The sequence below is a fragment of the Mastomys coucha genome, unplaced genomic scaffold (genome assembly GCF_008632895.1).
Source record: "Mastomys coucha isolate ucsf_1 unplaced genomic scaffold, UCSF_Mcou_1 pScaffold21, whole genome shotgun sequence".
Lineage (NCBI taxonomy): Eukaryota > Metazoa > Chordata > Mammalia > Rodentia > Muridae > Mastomys > Mastomys coucha.
In genome coordinates, this window is record NW_022196904.1 from 136,277,127 (window position 1) to 136,298,100 (window position 20,974).

Here is a 20,974-nt window from a genome sequence, read left to right on the forward strand (position 1 = left end):
TAGCCCTGGCTGTCCTGGAACTCACTCTGTAGACCAGTCTGGCCTTGAACTCAGAAATCTGCCTGCTTCTGCCTCCCAAGTGCTGGGATTAAAGGCGTGCGCCACCACTGCCCGGCCTTCTTTTTCCTTATCTACGAAATAAAACAGCACCTACTTCACATGTCTGCCATGGTTAAAGGGATCTGGCTTTTCCTGCGTAAGATAGAAAAGGTCGTAGATTCTTATTTTATTCTCAACCTAGTGTCCTCTCCCCCTCACTAACCCCCGCCCCACCCTCCGTGGTCCACGTGCCTCGCGTAAATAAGCGAGCGCGCAAGCGCCAGGAATTGGTGCTCATTGGCCGCCCCGGCGATCTCCAGGGTTGTGGGAAGACACTCTGTCGCCTCTGACTCCTGGCTCCGCCTCGGGTCGCTTGATCGGCGAGTTTGCGGGTCAGTGAATCGGGGCGAGCAACTTCGACCTCGCTATGGCGCCCCTGCTGCAGCTTCTGTGGCTGCTGACGCTGCTCCCGATTGTGGCCCTGAGTCCAGTCTCCGCCAAGCCCTGGGTGGATGACGAGCAGGCCTGGAACTTGTCATCCCAGGAGCTGCTGGCGCCTGCCCGATTCGCGCTGGAGATGTACAATTACGGCCGTGCTGCGGGGACAAGGGCCGTGCTAGGGGCCGTGCGCGGGCGCGTCCTCCGGGTGAGGACGCGCGGGGAGCGGGCGTGGGGTCTGGGCCTGGGAATGGTGCAAGGTAGAGTTTGGCTTAAATTTGTGGTGATGGCCAGGACGGGAGAGGGAAGGACCTGTACAGACCTGTACCGGGTAGGGAGGCACAGATGGTAATTGGTCTTCTAAGAGGAGAAAGGGGCGGGGGGGGGGGGGGGGGGGGGGGGGGGGGGGGGGGGGGGGGGGGGGATGGCTGTGTCAGCCCCACCTTCTCCTCCATCCAGGCGGGCCGGGGCTCTCTTTTCTCCCTGGAAGCCACACTAGAGGAGCCAACTTGCAATGATCCCCAGGTGTGCCTGCTGCCTGAGCCAAAGAAAACAGTGGTGAGTGAAGGGGTTCAGCTATTGTTGGCCCTAGCTGGCCAGCAGTTGGAATGGGTCCTGTCGAGGCGTCGGTTACCCCTGAGATAGCAGTTAGAGACCAAGATGCTCTGAAAGGGTGGGTGTCTGGGTGCTGGGTGTCTGCTGCTGGCCTCCCTCTTTCAGCAGGTTATGACTGCCTTCCATGTGGCTCTCCTTTGGGGAACTTCTAGCTGTTCTTGCCAAGACCTTGTTCCAAACTGTCCCGAGACTGTCTTCTTTCTTTCCCTCCAGCTCTGCAGTTTTGAAGTCCTGGAAGAGCTAAAAGAACACCTGCTGCTGAGGAGGGACTGTAGCCCAGTGAATGGCAAGGTTACAGGTGCTGGGATAGTTCAAGGAGACTGGGATAGCCCAGACCATACTTGAGTCAGAATCCAGCCTTGATTACTTCTCTGTTCCAACCCTATCCAGAGTACAGAAATGAGACCTCCTTCCACTCATTCCTTCCGTTGTTAGACAAGGATCCCCTGCCCCAGGTGAGGAGCCTGTGTCTGGGAGAGACAATGGCCCCTTACTCCTCTTTGCCTTCTCTTCTCTCTCTCTCTCTCTCTCTCTCTCTCTCTCTCTGCATGCCTTTCTCTCTCTTTTCCTCTCACTTCCTCTTCCCATGGTGACTTCCCTGTCCTGGTTCTCCAGGGTAGAACTCTCAGTTAGTATGCTATGGTCTGGCTGAATTTGTAAACGAGCACCCTTTTGCCTTGTTAGGACTTTTCTGTGAAGATGGCCCCACTTTTCAAGGATTTCATGACCACCTATAACCGGACTTACGAATCAAGGGAAGGTAGGCCCCAGCCCTGTCCGTACCGTCTCAATCGGACTTGGCACCTTGGTACTGAGAAAATAAAGAACACAAGTGTTGAGTTATTTCTCCACTGGTAAAATGAGCCAGATCAAGCCAGATTAGATTAGATTAAATGCAGGTTTATTGGGAAACTGCTCTCTGGGGAGTTCATTGGCCCCAAGGACTAGGCCATGGAAATCACCATGGGGAGAGAGGGTGAGGGAGAGAAAGAGAGAAAGGGTACACACAGAGAGAGAAGAGAAGGAGAAGAGAAAAGGGAGAGAGTGAGGAGACCAGGACCAAACAAAAAGGATTTTGTGTCTCTCAAGGACCCCACATCCCTAAGCTCCTATCCAGCTTTCTAGGCAGCCATCTTGTCAAGAAGTGGCCTCTTTCCTCCTTCCATCTTATCTTCCTAACCAGAAACCATGGGCTTCATCCCTCTAGGCAGGAGGGTTTAAGACTTAGACCAGATTCTCTGTTGGATTTGCTCTGTCATGGCCTTTCTGGTCACCTCTCCTGGGTGACAGACACCCTCAAGTCTCATTTAGGTTACTGCTTTTATAGTCAATAAGTCATTGCTCCAGTTTGGGCCCCCAAAGTTGAGCACGCCTCTCATGTTGTCACTTTTGAAGTCTGCTTCCCTCATGTCCTATTCTGTGGGCCCCAGGGATCTATCCTTATAAACAGCTTCAAGGACTAAGGCAGTGACTCAGTTAATAAAGCCCTTGCCTTGAAAGTGTAAAGGCCTGAGTTCAATCCCCCAGAACCCACCAAAGAAGCCCAGTATGGTAGCCTGGACTTGAAAACCCAGCAGCAGTGAAAAGGGAGAAAAAAATAGGCTCATCCCAGCTGGCCTAGCTTACTTGAGTTCCAAGCCCACCAAAAGAGACCATTGTACTTCAAACAAAAGTGAGAGGCCTTGAGAAATGACACCAGAGGTTGTTCTTTGGTCTCCACATATAGCACACACTCATGCACACACATGTATGCATACAGAAGTATATAAAAAGGCACATACTCATTTGTGCACATACACAAAGGTGTATACATACAGCACACGTGCACACATGTATGCGCATGCATACATATACAAAGTCACCCACTCATGTGCACACACGCACACACTAATTCACACATATACTCATACACACAGTTATTCACACTCACAATCAAACACACTCAGAAGCTTACCCCCACTTATCTCTCCTTTTATGATCCAGTTGGGTTCAGGACTCTCTCCTTCCCTTTGATCCTCAGAAGCCCAGTGGCGCTTGACTGTCTTTGCCAGAAATATGATACGGGCACAGAAGATTCAGGCCCTGGACCGTGGCACAGCTCAGTATGGGATCACCAAGTTCAGTGACCTCACAGGTGGGCATGGTGACCAAAGACTGCGTAGAACTTGTGCTCCTCAGGTTTCTGATGAGGGCTGGCTTAAAACACTCATTCCTCTCTGCCTTGTCCGTCTCTACCTACAGAGGAGGAATTCCACGCCCTCTACTTGAATCCCCTCTTACAAAAGGAGGCTGGAGGGAAGATGAGTCTAGCCAAGCCCATAAATGATCCCGCCCCACCTGAATGGGACTGGAGGAAGAAAGGAGCTGTCACTGAAGTGAAGGACCAGGTTGGAGTCCCAGAAGTGGGAATAGGAAGGCAGTCTGCATGAGGCCTGAAGATAGCGCCTTGAACGTGACCATTGTCTTGCAGGGCATGTGTGGCTCCTGCTGGGCCTTCTCTGTCACAGGCAACGTGGAGGGCCAATGGTTCCTGAACCGGGGGACTCTGCTCTCCCTGTCAGAGCAGGGTGAGCATCCTGCTCTAGTCCCCTTTCCCCAAGCCAGCCCCTTCAGAGGGCCCCTTGGAACCAGCCTTCTGTCTCCTAGAGCTCTTGGATTGTGACAAGGTGGACAAGGCCTGCATGGGTGGATTGCCCTCCAATGCCTACACAGCCATAAAGAACTTGGGTATGTGTTAATCTGGTTGGGAGGGGCAGCAGGTACCCCCTCTTTGCAAGAGGTCATGAGAGTCACACAGAACTGGGTCCTGGTCTTTACCCTCTCTGACTGAAGACCTACAGTAAGTCAAGTTTGTCAGAGCCTCAGTTATCTTAGCTGTGAAATGGGATATACAATGTCCACTTGGTATGATTGTCTCCAAGGGCAAGTGATGTAGTGAATAGATGTAAGATTCTGATGCATAATAGGGACCCAGTGAATCTTGGTGTTTTCACTTCCTGGAAGTCTATGTTCTTATTATTCTGCCAAACTAGACAGTAACACATCTTTCTCCTGAGGGGAGGTATTAAATTCAGCCATGGGCTGCAGTGGTAGAAGAATGGTGAGCTAAGAGCCTGAGGTAGCTTAGAAAGAAGCTGTTCCAGGAGCCTTCAAGACAATGTGACCTTCAAGTGTGTGAGCTACTACATTAGCAGTAGACTGTCAAAGCAGAACAAGCAACAGATGGCAAAGGTGCCAGGCAGCCTGAGATAAGGCCTGAGCGAGGAGGCAGAGGTGGGAGTGGAGTCCTGTCTTTGTTGATACTGTAGCTCCTTCCCCACACCCTCTCATCCCTAGATGTGTCATTGCTAGTCTGAGGAGATTCCTCAAAGGGATTCTGGGGCCCTGGGGATGTGTAAGGAGCATGTGACCTCATGTCTGTGGGAGGCTCAGTAGTCTTGTCTGTGAGAACATGAGTAAGTGATAAGCAATAGTCTACTTGTTCCCCAGGAGGGCTGGAGACAGAGGATGACTACGGCTACCAGGGTCATGTTCAGACCTGTAACTTCTCAGCACAGATGGCAAAAGTCTACATCAATGATTCAGTGGAGCTGAGCCGGAATGAGAATAGTGAGTGGGGGTCCCCATGGGTAGATCCATGATGGTTGATGCTGCTGGGCCAAGGTACCACTGGCACTGCCTTCCCCTTTCAGAGATAGCAGCCTGGCTGGCCCAGAAAGGACCAATCTCAGTTGCCATTAACGCCTTTGGCATGCAGGTGAGGTCCTGACCTCGTGTGTCCCTCCCCATCTCGTCTGTGCCTTCCTCATTTCCCCTTTAAGCTGGCCCCCTTGCTCCCTGTTTTCTTCTCAGTTCTATCGCCACGGGATCGCTCACCCATTCCGGCCCCTCTGCAGCCCTTGGTTCATCGACCATGCCGTGTTGCTGGTGGGCTATGGCAACCGTGAGTTCCACCAGCTTCCTGCTTCCCTTCTATCTACCTCAGGCCCTAGTCAGAGGTTAGATAGCAGCTTCTCAGGCCTTCTGAGCGGGATCATCCTGGTCATGCCTGAGAACCTTGTCCTGAACACCAGCCTCAGAAAAACACCTGTGTGGTTTGTAGGAAGGAAGCTGGGTCTGAGGGAGGTTGGAGGGTTATTCTAGAGGCAATTGGACAAGTGCTTTCTCCAAGCCTTAGAGGTGCATGAGGTCTCCGTGAGGATGGTAGGTGGACCTTACGGGCTCTTTCCTGTTTTCCTACTTCCTGTTACACCATAGGCCAACTGAAGGATATTTGAAGGGTGCAGTGTATGAATCTCTGAGTGGAGATGGGTCTCTGACTTCTTGTACTCCATATTGCTCTCCAGGTTCCAACATTCCTTACTGGGCCATCAAGAACAGCTGGGGCAGTGACTGGGGTGAGGAGGTGAGTTTTGCCTGGTTGGCCCCCAACCTCCAGCCTCTCCCTTACTCAAGCCCTCTAACCAAGCCCCGATGTCCTGCAGGGTTACTACTATTTATATCGTGGGTCCGGGGCCTGTGGTGTGAATACCATGGCCAGTTCAGCAGTGGTGAACTGAGAGACTTGCTGGCTCAGGACCTGATGTTGACCACAGTGGTCCCTTCCTTAGCCTGACTCATGCTCAGGCCCTTCCTCAAGAGACAGAGCTGGTTGAGGGACAGGCACTTTGTGCCTCAAGGTGAGCAGTGGGCCCTGGGCCCCTTCTTCCCTCCTTCCTCTCATGCTCACCTGAAGTTTCCCAGCTGTGTCTTTGTGGATTGTGGTAGCCAAGAGGATCCTGGGGTGCAGGAGGCTTTCATGGAAGCCAGCGCTGGGACAAGAACCTTGAACTACAGTATGATGCAGGATGAATATACTCATCATAAAACTAGATTTGTCCTCAGCAGGCTCTGTCTTTCTGCTTTGGTGTTCCTCAGTCTGATGCTGTAAATTTTCGGGTCCCTTTCCACATCCAAGATAGTCATAACCAGCCTTCTCTAAGAGCAATAAAGAGGTAGCCTGCTCTCTTTGTGTGGTGTAAGTGCTTAGTCTCTGACAAAATGATGGGTCTTAGGGACCCCTGGTGGGTCAGGGTGGGGTAGCTGGTCCCACCAAGGGGCACCAGGGGTCAGGTTCCCCTTAAGAATCAAAAGCAGGGCTGGAGAGATGGTTCAGTGGTTAAGAGCACTGCTTTTCCAGAGTTCCTGAGTTCAATTCCCAGCAACATTTCCAGCTTACAACCATTGGTAATGAGGTCCGATGCCCTCTTCTGGTGTGTCTGAAGACAGTGACAGTGTACTCATATAAAATAAATAAATCTAAAAACAAACAACAACAAAGCAAAAGCAGATGGAGCAGATGGGAAGAGGCCCTCAGCCTGATCTTTATTCAGATGGCACTGGATGATTTGAAGCCCTCGCTCTGAGGGACCGTGGAATCCACCACAGGAAGTGCCCTCTCTCTTTTTCCACTAAGAATGTCAGAGGTCACTCTCTCCATAGAGGGCACTAGAGAAAGCCACGTAGTCCAGGGCTCCAGACGGAGCCCCAGACCCTTTGTAGGGTGCCATCCGACGGATGCAGTACTCAGCCTGCTCTGCTGGAAGCTCTCTCCGAAGCTCTTCTGGAGTAATGTAGTTCTAGAAAAGAGGAGACATTAAGGGCCCATGGGTCTTGGTTTATGTCCTAGCTTCCCTCCCAGCCCCTCCACCGAGTGAGATTCACCTTGTCTCCTGCCAGGATTTTGAAGGAGGCTACCACTTGTTCAGCTGTGTCCGTCTCAGCAGTCTCTCGGGTCATGAAGTCAATGAAGGCTTGGAAGGTCACAACCCCAGCTGCATTGGGGTCCACCATAGTCATGATTCGAGCAAACTCCACTTCTCCCTACAGAGACAGAGGTTAGGCCCTGTGTCCATTCATGCTAAAGGCAAGAGGTCTTGCTCCTCATGTTCCCTCCTGAGCATTTTCCATACTTGGCTTATATCTTCCCCAGTGACAAGATACCCTCTTCTTCCCAAGACATCAGTCAGCTTGACTTCAGGGAGTCCCTCATGCTACGCAGGAAAGAAGTAGCCATTTGCCTGTGGCAATTTCTCCTCTTACTTCATGGTTCAGATAGTTTACAACTTAACATTATTTCTTAGAGGGGGAAAAATGGCCCAAGCTAAGATCACATAGGACTAGTTAATTTGCTGGACAGTGGTGGTGCATGCCTTTGATCCCAGCACTTAGGAGGCAGAGTCAGGCCAATTTCTGAGTTTAAGGCTAGCCTGGTCTACAGAGTGAGTTCCAAGACAGCCAGGGCTATACAGAGAAACCCTGTCTTGAAAAAGAAAAAGAAAAAAAAAGGACTAGTTAATTTACCTCTCAGTGTCTTACATAGCCTTTGTGTGAGTGTGATGAGCAGAAAAGATAATTTGTGTGAAGAGGCAGCCAGGTAGGAGGAAGGGATCTGATGATACTTCTGAAGTGGCCATGAGACTCACCAGATCATAACCCATGGAGATGAGGCAAGCTCGGAAGTCATCAGGCTCCATCATCCCATTCCGCTTCTGATGAGGACAAATAGATATCAGGCTTGGTCTCCAAATCCTACTAGCCCCCAAGTCTGTTAGCCCACAGGACTTAGCCCCCACTGACCCGGTCAAAGTGGTTGAAGGATGCGCGGAACTCATTGAGCTGCTCCTGGCTCAGGCCCTTGGCATCTCGAGTCAGTACCTGGTTTTCTACCTCATTGATGGTGCGGGCAATGGAGGTGAGCAACTGCTCCCAGCCCACACGAATGTGCTAGAAAGTGAGATACAGGGCCGTCAGTGTGTGGCCAGGTCTTGGTCCTTACTCCAGTTTTATTTCTTTTTTGGTTTGTTTGGAGACAGGGTCTCTAAGTAGCCCTGGCTCTCCTGGAACTCTCTATGTAGATCAAGCTGGCCTCAAACTCACAGAGATCCATCTGCCTTTGCATCTCAAATGCTGTGATTAAAGACATGCACAACCATACCTGGTTGTCTAGTTAATTGTACTCTTAATTCACTGTGTGGCATTGGGCAAATCCTCCCCCTTATTGGACCTCTTAACCCTACCTCAAGGTTCCCTTAAGTGACTCTAAGCAGCCCTTTCTGTCTTAAAGTTTGATTAAATGTTGATTGACCAGCATGGCCAATCCTGAGTTTAGAAAGAATGCTTTGTGACTTTGAAGAAGTCTCTTTTCTCCCTCCCTCTTTCCTTCCTTGTGCCATAAAGCCCAAGCTGACCTTGAACTTGCTACATAGGTGAGAATGACCTTGAACTCCTGATCTTCAAACATCTCAAGTGATGGCCTAAGCGATGTGCACCACCGTACCTAACCTAGACAAGTCACTTTCCATTGCAAGACAGCCAGACTGCCATAGGGACATTACAAAGCTGAATTGGCAACTCTCCTGGGACAGACAGGCTCTCTCCAGCTGTAGTCAAGCCAGGCTTCCCTTCCCTTTCTCCCAAGGGCGAGACCCCACCTCCATGCTGTAGACTGTGTGCTTGTTGTCAAAGACTAGGCTCTCCTGCAGCAGCTGGTGGTCACCCTCCAGCCGGTCGATGTTGCTCTTGTAATTGATGATGTTCTGTTCCTGCTGTCGCAGACCTGCCATCTGCTCCTCCAGAGAGCCAGCCAGCCCAGCTGCCAGCCGCCCTACTTCCTGCAAGGATACCCAGGCAGAATAAGAACTCTCAACTCCCTGTGGGCTGGTCCTCATCCTAATCCCTGTGTTGGCCCAGCTCTCCAAGCCCTTACCTCCACCTTTCCCTGGATCCAGGGTCCTATGGCATTGGCCTGGGCTGCAAACTGTCGCCGGAGCCTCTCATTCACCTGTTGCCGGGCCAGCTCCTCCTGCAGTGTCTGGTCACGGCTGGGTACCAGCTTTCTGACCTGGAAAGAAGAATGGTCATACCATAGCCAACTGTGGGGGCCGGGAGATGGTGCTGAGGCAAGATGGCCTTCAGGCTCTCAAACCTCAGTTATTGTTCTCCTGAGCCAGAATGGGATATGTGGATAAAATCTGAGGCAAATGGCTTCATATTTACAGGCTTCAGGTTCCTCATCTGTAAAATGGGACCAATGGCACATATTTAGGTGGGCTTGTGGGTGGTATGCAAACAATATTCTATATGTCTGTTGGTCCTGATAGAGGAATGATATTGGAGGTTTATACAGTGCCATGTGGAATCTGTGGTAGGCCCCAGATGGATGAGAGTGGGCTTTACTCTCCGTATCTTGGGACAACAGAAACCTCATTGATTCAAGTGTGTGAGAACAAGTGGGGACCAGGCAGGGCTGCTGGTTGCACTCACTGTGTCCCACTTATTGTTGATGTCCTGCGAGCTGAGGGTGATGTAAGGGTTGCCGGACTTTGGCCGCAGTCCGTATGTTTGGCAGATCTTCTGGATCTCTCCTTGAATGCCCAGGATGGCACCTCTCTCTCGATCAGCCTCAGGCAACGTTGCCTTGAACTGTTCATGTGCTGTGAGCAGGCTCTGGGGAAGAATCAGCCAGTACATCCATTTATCACAGGCAACAGAGGGGGCAGAACAGGAAGCTAGAACCCCTAGTAGTTGGTTCAGGACTGGTCCAAAAACCTATGCCTCTGGTCTCTCATCCAGCACTCTATATAACTGGGTCAGGTTTTTTTGTTTTGTTTTGGTTTTTTTCCCTGCTTCCTATTTCTGTTATACAGGAACCCAAAGGTTTGGTTAATGAGATGTGAGACCAGTTTTCCTCTCATCACATCCAATGCTTTCCAAGCTTTTCCCTAATGCCTTCACTCACCTGGGTCTCCTCCACAGAGTGCACAAGCCACACATCCTGCAGGTCCTCAATAGCCCCATCCAGCCAGTTATTGAAGGGGGCTGCCCGCCGAGCAAACTCCAGCTGCAGCTGGTCAATGGTTTCCAGGAGCTTCTCCATCCTCTAGAGGCCAGAGGGACCATGGATCAGATCCTTTGCAGCTTGCTGGCCTCATCACCTTGCCCTCAGTTCCCTGGCCCTCCTGCCCACCTCTAGTGCGTCCCTCCTCTTCTGGGTCAGTGTACCCAAGTTATCCCACTGGTCACAGATGGCTTGGCAGCGGCTATTCACCGAGGCCGCCTCATGGTAGTCGAGCTCACTGAAGGGGCAAATGGGGAATGAGTGTAGAGTCAGACCCTGGTGAGACCCAAGGCAAGGTAATGGTGCAGGAGTTATAGGGTTAGGTAGCCAGAGCAAGTGTGGGGCAGAGGAGCTATTCTTCCAGGGCTCTCAGTGTATTCCTTCAGGAAGATTGGCACTGGAATCCTCAGCTCCAGTCACTGGAGGCTGTCCCGATGTGGCTCCTGGTGTTTCAGAAGCAGGGTTATAGGAGAAGGGAAATTGGAGGTTGTGGATGGTAAGACCGAGGCTGACTGGGGTGGTAGGCTAATATCCTGAGGTGAAGGGGGTTTCCAGGTTGTGGGAGAAAGGACAGTAGATAACTGTACAGGCAGCAGAGAGGGTAAAAGGCTGGGGATGTTGTTTCAGGAAGGGCGTAAGGAAGTAATGGTGTGAAAGGACACCGGATGCATCCACTTGTTTACCAAGGGTCAGACAGAGAAGTAGGGCAGGGCTCCATGAGGAAGGGGTGGGGGAGGGTCTTTGGCCACGCCTACTTGAGTTCCTGGGCCAAGGCAGCGATGTGTTCCACCCGGTCTTGGTGTGCAGCCAGGTCACTCTCAAAGGCCTCGTGACGTCGCAAGAGGGCACGCACCTCCTGCAGCGAAGCTGACTCATAGTCGTGCTGGTTTAACATTTCCTCTTTGCCTGCTCGGGAAGAAAACAGGGTCCTGCCACCCAGAGGCCGCCACAGCTGGAGTTAACACTCCAGCATACCCTGAGATGCTAGCCTGATCTTTTGCTTTGCTTAAACGATGATGTCAGTGTTCCTTGACCCAACACCGGCTAGGATGCTACAAGGAATTTCTCGAAATTGAGCACTCCCCCCCCCCACCCCCGCTTTTTGTTGTTAGTTTTTGGTTTGTTGTTGTTGCTTATTTTTTTGGTTTGGTTGGCTGGTTGGTTTGAGACTGCGTCTCTATGTAGTCCTGGAGCTTGCTATTTTGACCAGGCAGACCTCAAACTCAGAGATCTGTCAGCCTCTGCCATCACCACCCCGCCTTTGAACTACTCCATTCTTCTCAATCTTTTTATCTGGCTTCATTTACACCATTGCTTCCCCAGCACCTGGCACAGTGCCTGACAACTTGGTGGATGGCAGACCCTCCATGAATAATTACTGTATGAATGGATAATAAGTGTTTGTGCCTGTATGTGACATTGTTTTATGAGTAATGATTACTATAATTTTATAAATAAAGAGCATCTTCATCATCAACAACAACATAACAGTGGTAAGAACATTTCATTAGAGGCCCCTGCATTTTGCAGGGGGTGACCAGTAATAAATGTTCAGAGATTGCCCTAGGGTCACCTAACCTGTAAATGTCAGAAAATCCTTTTTTTGTTTGTTTGTTTCTGAGTCAGGGTCTCTCTACTAGCTGTCCTGACACTCATTATATAGACCAGGCTGGCCTCAAACTCAAAGATCTGCCTCCCTCTGTCTCCCCCCACTGCGGTTAAATGAATGTGCCATCATAACTTCAGAAATTCTTATAAAAATGTCCAAACTACTGTTATTCACTATGCCATAATCCATCATGAATGCTTGTTCATTTATTTTAACTGAACAGATTGGTTTTTAAGGAGTCGTTCTTTTTAACATTTGTTTCCATGTTTATGTGTGTTTTGTCTACACATATATATGTACAGCACAGACATGTGTGATGCACAAGAAGAGTGTTCTGGATGCCCTGGAACTGGAGTTACACATGGCTGTGAGCGACCATCTGGGTGGGTGCTGGCACTTGAACCCAGGTCCTCTGCAAGAGTGGTCAATGCTAATGTAATTACTGAGCCCTTCCTCCAGCCCCAAGGGCTCATTCTTTTGTAGGACTGAAATCTCTGACAGACTCCTGAGTGGAGGATGTCATGGAGAGTGATCTATTTGACTCATGCAGTATTCTGTATCAATATACTTGGAGTATGACAGTGATGTTGAGATTAGGGACAGGCTTATCTTTGGACACCTGTTTCATATACAGAAGCTAAGTGACAAATTAGTCAAGAGTACAGAGGACCAGAGCCTGGGAGGAGGGAGGTAAAGTTTATAGATAACAAAACTAGTCCCAAGAGGAACCTGGATTGATTGCATAGCAGCAAGTCAGGAGGGAATGAAAAATCTTATCTTCAGCCAGGTTCGGTAGCTCACGTCTTTAATCCCAGCACTTAGGAGGCAGAGGCGGGTGAATCTCTGCCTGATCTACATAGGGAATTCCAGGCTAGTTAGCACTAACTATGTAGTGAGGCAATTTCTGAAATTGGGGGTTGGGGGAGAATGTTTTTTTGTCTCCAGTTCCCTGCAGAGAATCTGCCTGTGTTCCTGTGCATTTTGTCTCAGGAAGAAGTCTAGCCCCATGAACTATACCTACCCCGGGTCCAAGCTTCATGCAGGGAAGCCTTCTGTTGGAACTTCTCAGCCAGGTGCTGAAGCCTCTGCAGACGCCTGATCTCCGAAAGCAGCCAGTCCTCATAGCCCTTCTCCACCTGCTCCAGTCCCCGCCATGCATTGGCTATGTCCTGTGTAGAAAACAAAGGCGGCCTCCATCACAGTTCACCCATTATGCAGATGGGGATCAAGAACCTAAGGTCACCCAGGACATATGGACAAAGCTAGAGCACCCTCACGCCTAGCCGAGCTCACCGAAACCAGCTTGCCCTCTGAGGGCATGAAAGCAGGTCGGTGGCTCAGGCGCAGCTTGGTCTGCAGCGTGTTGAAGTTGATCTCCAGCTGGCACTTCTCCTGCACACGGGGAGGCTTGTGCAGGCGTCGATAGTCCCGGAAGTCCTCCAGCTTGCGCTGCATGGCACTCATGCTGGGTTCACCCACACGGTTCTCTAGCCATGGGACAGTGCGGCGGATCCACTCCAACAGCTGCCAGGGTCAGAGCAAGGCAGAGAGTTCTGCGCTGACCTTCATACCTCACCCACCCATCTCCACTCCACACATAGACTGTGGCCAGAGGGTCGGGCCTCAAATACATGGAAGGCACTTTCAAAACTACGGAGCACAGAGCAGGGTAGTCTGTTCTTAATAGTCAGAGAAGGAGTGGGATACTTAAGTGGTGCGTGTGTATGTGTGTGTGTGTGTGTGTGTGTGAGAGAGAGAGAGAGAGAGAGAGGGAGAGAAAGAGAGAGAGAGAGAGAGGGAAAGAGAGAGGGAGAGAGAGAGGAAGAGAGAGCGGGAGAGGGAGAGAGAGAGGGAGAGAGAGGAAGGTTGGGATTTGAATCTAGGTTTTTCTCATAGTCTAGACAAGCACTCTATCACTGAGCCACATCCCACTTCCAGGACAATCTCTGAGCCCAGGGGCCAATATATGTTGGCATGGAGACAAAGGACATATGGCTGCCTAAATACAAGGGAAGGAAGGAATCAGTGAATGAATGAGCAGTGAGTGAATCAGCAATGACCAGGAGAGTTTTGGTTGAGAGAGGGCAGGAGATAGATGATGGGAGGCAGGCCAGAGAAAGCTGGAAGAAGGCTCTGCAGACTCATGCCATAGGTTAGAGGAGCTGGGAGGTCAGCTGGGACAGGGGAGGAGCACACTAGGAAGGGGCTCTCTGGCCCTAGCCTCACCTCACTGGCCAGCTTCTCGTACTCCTCCATCAGCTTCTCATTTTCCTGGTTCACAGCTAAGACCTTGCAGATCCTGTTGGCAGCAGTCTCTGCCTAAGGTGGAGACAGCAAGAGGGCTTAGAACAAGCTACCCCAGACACCAGCCTTCCTCCCTCAGTAATGCCCTTAAAAGCCTGGTCCATGTACAAATCGAGAAAGACAGGTAAGCATATCTTTAAGGTAAGAGGAAGCTCTCAAGGCAAAGGCTTCTGCCCCAAGCTCCCTGAAAATCTATCGTTTAAAATGGAGACAGTGGCCCTCCCTCCCACTTATATACCTCCATACCTTCAAATGTTGGGCTAACGCCAAGGTTGGGCCATCAGCCCCTACCTAGGCAGCAATGCCTTCAGTGGGGGCAGCAATGAGGCCCTCCTTTACCTGCTCAGCCCCAGCAAACGCATGGTAGAAGCAGGAAACATAGGTCATGATAGCTTTCTCATCTGGTTTGGGGGTGTTCACAATATCTGGGGGAGGACAGCAAGGTAGGTTTTGTTTGTTTGTTTGTCTATTTTGAGGCACGGGGAATCAAACCCAGGGCTTTTCCCATGATAGGTAAGTGCTCTACCACTTAGCTCCATCCTCAACTCTTCTCTCATACTGTGTATGCTAACCAAAGCCAGAGTGGGGAATGAACGCGAGACTCTCCCCTCCATGAAGAGAATATCCTCAGAATGACAGAATGATAGGAAATGCTCTAAGATCACCCCAGGTCCTGGAGTGAGACCATGCATGAGTGTGTAGCCACTGAGGCCCTCATGAGGAATCGGTACACACTGCCTGGTGCTCCCAGCCAGTCTGCAACTGAGTCTCTCTGCTTTTTCTCTAAGTCTTAGGATTTCCTTGGGGTGGGGGGCTGAAAGCTGTAGGGGGAGGAGCCGATACTAAATCTGGTTCCCTAATTAGATCTTAATTTGGTCAATAAAGAAGGTGGGAGCCAATTGCTGGGTGAAGGGTAAAAAAGTAGGACTTCCAGGTCCCAGGAGGAAGAAGAGACCTGAGGAAAGTAAAGGGGCTTTTTTTTTGGGGGGAGGGGCAAACTTTGAAACAAGCAGCACCCACCAACCATGTAAAATCTTGGGGTTGCTAGAAGTGGCAGCCTCTGTCACCAGCGGATGGCTGATAAAGGCTAGCTGATAAGGTTAGGGCAGGAGATTCTGTACCCAGAAGTTGTGTTATCTGGCAAGTTCAAAGATAATAAAATTGTCTGAGTGCTTTTTACTCTTCGAAGCAAAGGTGAAGGTGGGCAGAGACAGTAGCCAGGCCACAGATGGAGGCTTGGCAAAGCCAAGTAGGGAGTCGGGCTAGCCAAGCTAGCAGAGCTAGCGGGGAGGAATTGAAGAGAAGGAGGCAGCTCCCGCCCGGCTCCTGGGTTTCCTGGGTTGGGGTATGATTGCGATTGAGTTGGAGCAAAGGGAACCCTGAGAGGTCAGAGCACGGGGTGAGCTCTTGGGCAAGGTAGAAGTGTGTTTTGTTTTGTTTTGGTTTTTGTTTTGTTTGTTTGTTTGTTTGTTTTTCTGAGACAGAGTTTCTCTGTATAGCCCTGGCTGTCCTGGAACTCACTCTGTAGACCAGGCTAGCCTCGAACTCAGAAATCCACCTGCCTCTGCCTCCCAAGTGCTGGGACTAAAGGCATGCGCCACCACCACTTGGCCCAGAAACGTGTTTTTAAAATTTCACGCAACAGAAAGCAGTTCTCTGTGGTACACAGACATCCAGGGTACCATGCAGCAATGCTCAGAAAATATTTGATGCTCCATTGACTGGACATTGCATGGGCCCAGGATCCATAGGCAGAATGTGCCCCAGAGAAGCTTCCAGTCGTGGGAACCAATATCCTGGATAATCAGGACGCTTGGATTTATGACAGATTGAATCCGTTCCATAGAGGAAAGCCAGGAGAGGGAGGGCAGGGGAGAGCGTAATGGAAAGCTCATGGAGAAGAATGATGGCAGGAAACTTTGTAGCATATGTCTACAATTCCAGTACTTGGGTGTGACGGAGGCGTAAAGTTCAAGGCCAGCCTGAGATACATGAATCTCTGTCTCAAAAAACATTAAGACCTTGAAAAGAAAGAAGGGGATAGAGTAGGAGGCAGGAGTAAATATCACTAGAGGAGGGGAGAGGAGGGGACTGTGTGAAGGTTGAACTGGGTCAAGTGAGCTCTTAATGCTGCTCTCATTCATTGACCTACCTTCTGCATCCAGCATCTTAGGGATGTCCAGGTATTTCTCTGCCACCTCGAAGGCAGTGTTCAGGTTTCCAATTGGGTCGTCCTAGATAGGCGTGAGGGGGGAAGGGGAATGGTCAGCTGAAGGCAGAGACTGCAGAATTGGGTCTGTGAGTTATAGAGGCCCACCTTGCGAAGCTTGGCATAGTCAATGAGGTCTGGCCGGTGGCGGTGGATGAGAGCGCAGAGGGCCAAGCCATCCTTCCAGCTGGACAGAGAGAAAGAGTTGTCAGGCCCCAGTTCAGGCTGAGGCCATGTTCCACCCTCAGCCTAGAAGCACTCCTCAGGACAGTCTTTTCTGTGAGAAGTCATCAAGTGCAAATTCCTCCTCCCCCCACCCCCATTGCCAGCTTCTCCAGTTCCTCATGATCCTGTCCCATTCCTAGGGCCCAGACCAGACCGATTTCTAGATGTGTAGGGTCTCCACATCTGATGTCACAACTACTCCTTGCCCCAGAAGTGTTCTGCAACCCCCTTAATCTGTCCCATTCCCTTCAATATACCCTGAGTCTTCATTTCAGAGGCTGTTCCAAGAACTGAACCAGAGACCCCGCCAACTGCTGAGGTTTGGGATGGGGCCACTCTACACCCTTACAGACCAAGGCTGCTTGCTATGCCCCCTGAGGCCATCAAACAGACCTGGTATGGAAGTTCTGTACGTTGACATTGCGGTATGGCGCTGTTTTCCGCTGACACCAGAGAAGCAAGCCTTCTTTCGCTGAGGTCTCTGGTGGCAAAGGGGCAGAAGAGTTAGCTGGGAAGTGGGAAAGGGTCTGAGCTGACCCTCACCACATGGCTCCTCCTATCCTCACCTTCTACAGAGATGTCCTGAATGGCAAAGCGGAGGATGATGGTCCAGATCATGCCCAGGGTCATCTTCAGGTTCCCATCAACAATTTCTGCCAGGGAGAGGGGTCAGGGTTGGACTCCAGACTTTTGTGTCCAGGCCTCAGTTCACAATCCTCTGGCTCAGCCTCCCAGCCCTTGTGTCCCTCCTAAGACCCGATAGCTAGTAGGTAAATACCTAAGAAGTGCACAGTAGTCAGCTAGGAAGATTCCTTGGACACTTGCTAGGTACCAGGTGCTGGGCTAGCATTTTCGGTACATTTGCTTCTGACAGACAGGAATAATTATCTCCACTGGGTTTCGTAGGTAGAAGAAACCTCTTGATACCCCCTGAGTCCTTGTCAAGACCCCTCTTGTCCCCTCCTCACCTTCAGCACCGATGGACACTAGCTTAACTCCTTTGCTGGCAATGAAGTCCAGGGCTTTATTGACATTGGCAATTTTATGGAACCGCATCTTGCCTTTGTCTGGTCTGGGCAGCCTCTCTCCTGAGAATAAAAGGAGTGGGTAAGAGTCAAAGGTCATGAGAGGGAGCCTGGGATGTACCTCAGTAGTAGAGTATTTGTCTAGCCTGACTGTAGCTTTGAATTTGATTCTTAGCAATAGATAACTAATTAATTAAAATTAAAAAATTAAAACTGCTGTTCCCAAGCTGTCCCTTCTCCAATACGAGTCCCTGCCAGCACTCTGCTGCCACCATTCCCATAGGTCTCCATATTTCTCTGACCATGGATGTATGCCCTCACCGGAAATGACCTCCAGGAGCAGCATGAGCTTCAGGCCATTACGGAAGTCCTCTTCGATGTTCTCGATCTGCGTGCCTGCCTTGCGCAGATGTGAGTTGCACCATGCAGTGAAGGTCTAGGGGCAGAGGACAGTGATTGCACTGTAAGACTGGATCTAGGGACGGTGATGCCTGGGACTGAGTCTGGTACACACAGACCTAGCTCCTTCGGTAGGATAAGTCTTAGAATCCAAGGCCCTGAGTGTAAATCCTGGTTCAGCCTCTGGCTTCTATGTGTCCTTCTCTACTCCTTTCCCTCTTGAGTTTTAGTTTCCTGAGAGAAAAGAAATGGCCCTGGGGCCTCTGTGGGTACCAGTTTGGATTTGGGACCTCCCTGTGTCAGCACTCTAGCTTTATCTAATCTGAGTCACCGGAGATGGGAGTAGGAAACTTTAACACACTTCCAAGTGTGGACTTCCCTGAGGTCCAGGCAGCCTAGAGACATGGTCTCCAAACTGAGAGATCTTCAGGGGAACCACATCTAGATGAGAAGTGGGAATCACCTGCCAGGGAGACTCTGGAGGGAAAAGCATGGCACCGATGATCAACAGTCTACTGTTGTTTCAGAATGATTCATTAAGCACCTAATTATCCCTACAGGGTCTCAAAGAAGTGACCTGTTGATGCCTGCCAACTACTGCAATCCACATGATCCCGTTCTCTACAACCAGCCTCAGCTACCACCAGAGACATGAGGATTGGGGAACGCCTATGTCTGCTGGGAATGGGGGTGTTCTATGACTACACATACACTTGCCAACCTACCAGGTCTTCAAACCTTGAGCACTACCACTAGCTCTGGATCCTTGATGGAGTCCACAGCTGGGCTCCAATCCCAGCTGCCATCCCTCTCCATGATCTAAGGCCACCCCCTTTACCTCTCTGTAGTTAGGTTTCCGTATCCATCCATGTAAGGGGCGGGGAGTCAGATTCTATAATGTCTCTGGTCATGCTTCATCTGACCTGGAAGGATCCTGGAAGTCAGAACATTCCTCCCACCACAAAACAGATGCTCCTGAGAGGAGCCCTGGAAGCCATTTGGAATTTTGTCCTCAGCCAGATTTCCAGGTGTGCTAGGAGCTGGAGTAGAAGAGGATGCTATAAATACTGGATAGCTGTCGCTGCTAAGGGAAATTGGTGAGCTTCTGACACGGTGGTGGTGTATAAATGGGTCCTTAGTCAATAGGGACCAAGCACAAGAGATTGCATTCATATTTACTACAGTTACTTCCACTGCTGGAGTCCGGATGCCCTGGGTCTACAAATGGCATGGGGATAGGCAACTTGGGGTGGGGAGACATGTGTGTTGTTTTTTGATTTTTTTTTTTTCTTTTTTGTTTTTGAGACAGGGTTTCCCTGTATAGCCCTGGCTGTCCTGGAACTCACTCTGTAGACCAGGCTGGCCTCGAACTCAGAAATCCGCCTGCCTCTGCCTCCCAAGTGCTGGGATTAAAGGTGTACGCCACCACTACCCGGCTGGGTTTTTTGTTTTTTAAGACAGAGACTTATGTATCTCAGGTTTTCATATATTTTTTTAACTTACTAGGTAGCCAGTGGTGACAGTGAACTTCTGATCCTCCTATCTCCCTCCCCTGAGTCCTGGGATTACAGACCTGTATTGTACTCAGTGTATCTCATGCTGGGGATCCAAACTAGGTTTTCACTTATGCTAAACTAAGTCAAAACTTTATTAGCAACCGAGCTACATCCGCGCATCTCAAATGCAAGTTTTAATAAGATGTAGCCCTGCCCTGAAGGAGTTCACAGCCAATCAGAATCATGCTCATCTCTAAAATGTACTGAGAGAGACATGCAGAGGAATCTGGGGTGGGAGGGGACTGTCTCAGCTAGGTGGAACTTTCTTGATGTAGGCTCAGATTGGATCAGAGCAGGGATGGAAGAGCAGGAGCTTGGACAGGCCCAGGAAGGGCAGACAAGGGCACGCCAGGCAGGGGCAGACACAAGGGGAGACATGCAGTAAGGAACAGTTGTTCTGTTTCTGGGACTGCACTGTGGCACCGCTGGAATGAAGCTGGGGGTGTTGGGCTATCCGTGGTGAGAGACAGACCGGAGGGGTGGCAGGGGCCAGGTCATGCATGATCCTAGGTGCTAAGCTGGGGAGTTTGAACTTGATCCTGAGAGCTCCAGAGAGCTGGCAAAGCTTCAGGCAAGAGGGAGGCATCAGAACTTAATTAATTATTTTGGAGACAAGTCTCTCCATGCAGCTCTGGCTATCCTGGAACTCCTTATGTGGAACAGGCCAACTGACAGAGATCTGCCTGCCTCTGTCTCCCAAATGTAGTCTAAAACGGCTCACTCTGGTTGCAGAGCAGGGACGATAGTTGTCAGAACAGAAGGGAAAAATAAGGAGGTGGGATAGATACAGGGGGTAGAGAGAGATGGGGGTGGGAACGAGGAGGTGGGGGTTGTCTTTGTTTCATTCTGATTCCACACTTCTTATGACCTATTTATGGAGCTTGAGCAGGGGTAGGATTGCTCAGTGGTAAGATTGCTGGTTGTTCTTCCAAAGAACCCAGATTGGACTCCCAGCACCCATGTCAGGAGGCTTAGAACTGCTTGCAGCTCCAACACCAGAGATCTGACACCTTCTCCTAGTCTCCATGGACTCCCATGTACATGCACATAGATAAAAATAAGTCTTTATTTAGTAGGAGTTCTGAGATGTCGTTGGGTTGGTAGAGTGATTGCCCCAGTACACAAGAAGCCCCAGGCTTGACTCCTAGCACCACTTACAACCTGATGTGGGAGTGCATACCCGCACCCTCCACTTAGAGAGTAGAGAAAGACCTAGAGAGATCGCTCCGTGATTAAGAGCACTTGTTGCTCTTGCAGAAGACCCAGGTTCAATTCCTAGCATCTGTTTGATGGCTCGTTACCACATGTAACTCCAGGTCCAGGGAATCTGATACCCTATTCTGACCTCCTCAGGCACCAAACATGGATGTAATGTACTTACAGATATGCAGGCAAAACACACATAAAATGAAGAAATCTCATAATTTTTTTTTTTGTAAAGGAGAGGCTGGGGATCAGAAGTTTAAGGTCATCCTTGGTTATGTGGCAAATTCAAGACCATCTTGGGCTACATGAGAACTTTAAAAAAGCCTAGAAATGGCCAGGCGGTGGTGGCGCATGCCTTTAATCCCAGCACTTGGGAGGCAGAGGCCGGCAGATTTCTGAGTTCCAGAACAGCCAGGGCTACACAGAGAAACCCTGTATCCAAAAACCAAAACCAAAACCAAAAAAAAAAAA

General features: G+C 50.3%; 2 protein-coding genes across 2 annotated transcripts in view; one reads left to right on the forward strand and one right to left on the reverse strand.

The window, feature by feature from the left end:
- Positions 1–323: 323 nt before the first annotated feature.
- Positions 324–6,097, forward strand: Ctsf (cathepsin F). The gene is made up of 14 exons (XM_031389230.1): positions 324–685; positions 937–1,035; positions 1,306–1,390; positions 1,483–1,547; positions 1,777–1,852; positions 3,113–3,226; positions 3,334–3,479; positions 3,563–3,659; positions 3,739–3,819; positions 4,582–4,701; positions 4,785–4,849; positions 4,945–5,035; positions 5,439–5,497; positions 5,577–6,097. Exons 1-14 carry the CDS (start codon positions 467–469, stop codon positions 5,649–5,651), a joined length of 1,392 nt encoding a protein of 463 aa, XP_031245090.1. The 5' UTR covers positions 324–466; the 3' UTR covers positions 5,652–6,097.
- Positions 6,098–6,422: 325 nt separating this feature from the next.
- Positions 6,423–20,974, reverse strand: part of Actn3 (actinin alpha 3) — a 16,566-nt gene continuing 2,014 nt past the window's right edge. Inside the window, exons 2-21 of the mRNA XM_031389231.1 lie at positions 17,664–17,778; positions 17,286–17,405; positions 16,884–16,970; positions 16,711–16,798; positions 16,201–16,279; positions 16,036–16,117; positions 14,223–14,308; positions 13,806–13,898; positions 12,873–13,103; positions 12,601–12,748; positions 10,726–10,876; positions 10,100–10,208; positions 9,872–10,012; positions 9,397–9,579; positions 8,840–8,974; positions 8,565–8,744; positions 7,711–7,857; positions 7,557–7,622; positions 6,796–6,954; positions 6,423–6,710 (exon numbers count right to left, since the gene is read on the reverse strand). Coding sequence (XP_031245091.1) covers positions 6,552–6,710; positions 6,796–6,954; positions 7,557–7,622; positions 7,711–7,857; positions 8,565–8,744; positions 8,840–8,974; positions 9,397–9,579; positions 9,872–10,012; positions 10,100–10,208; positions 10,726–10,876; positions 12,601–12,748; positions 12,873–13,103; positions 13,806–13,898; positions 14,223–14,308; positions 16,036–16,117; positions 16,201–16,279; positions 16,711–16,798; positions 16,884–16,970; positions 17,286–17,405; positions 17,664–17,778 — 2,559 coding nt within the window. The 3' untranslated portion in view covers positions 6,423–6,551. The remainder of the gene's footprint in view (positions 6,711–6,795; positions 6,955–7,556; positions 7,623–7,710; positions 7,858–8,564; positions 8,745–8,839; positions 8,975–9,396; positions 9,580–9,871; positions 10,013–10,099; positions 10,209–10,725; positions 10,877–12,600; positions 12,749–12,872; positions 13,104–13,805; positions 13,899–14,222; positions 14,309–16,035; positions 16,118–16,200; positions 16,280–16,710; positions 16,799–16,883; positions 16,971–17,285; positions 17,406–17,663; positions 17,779–20,974) is intronic.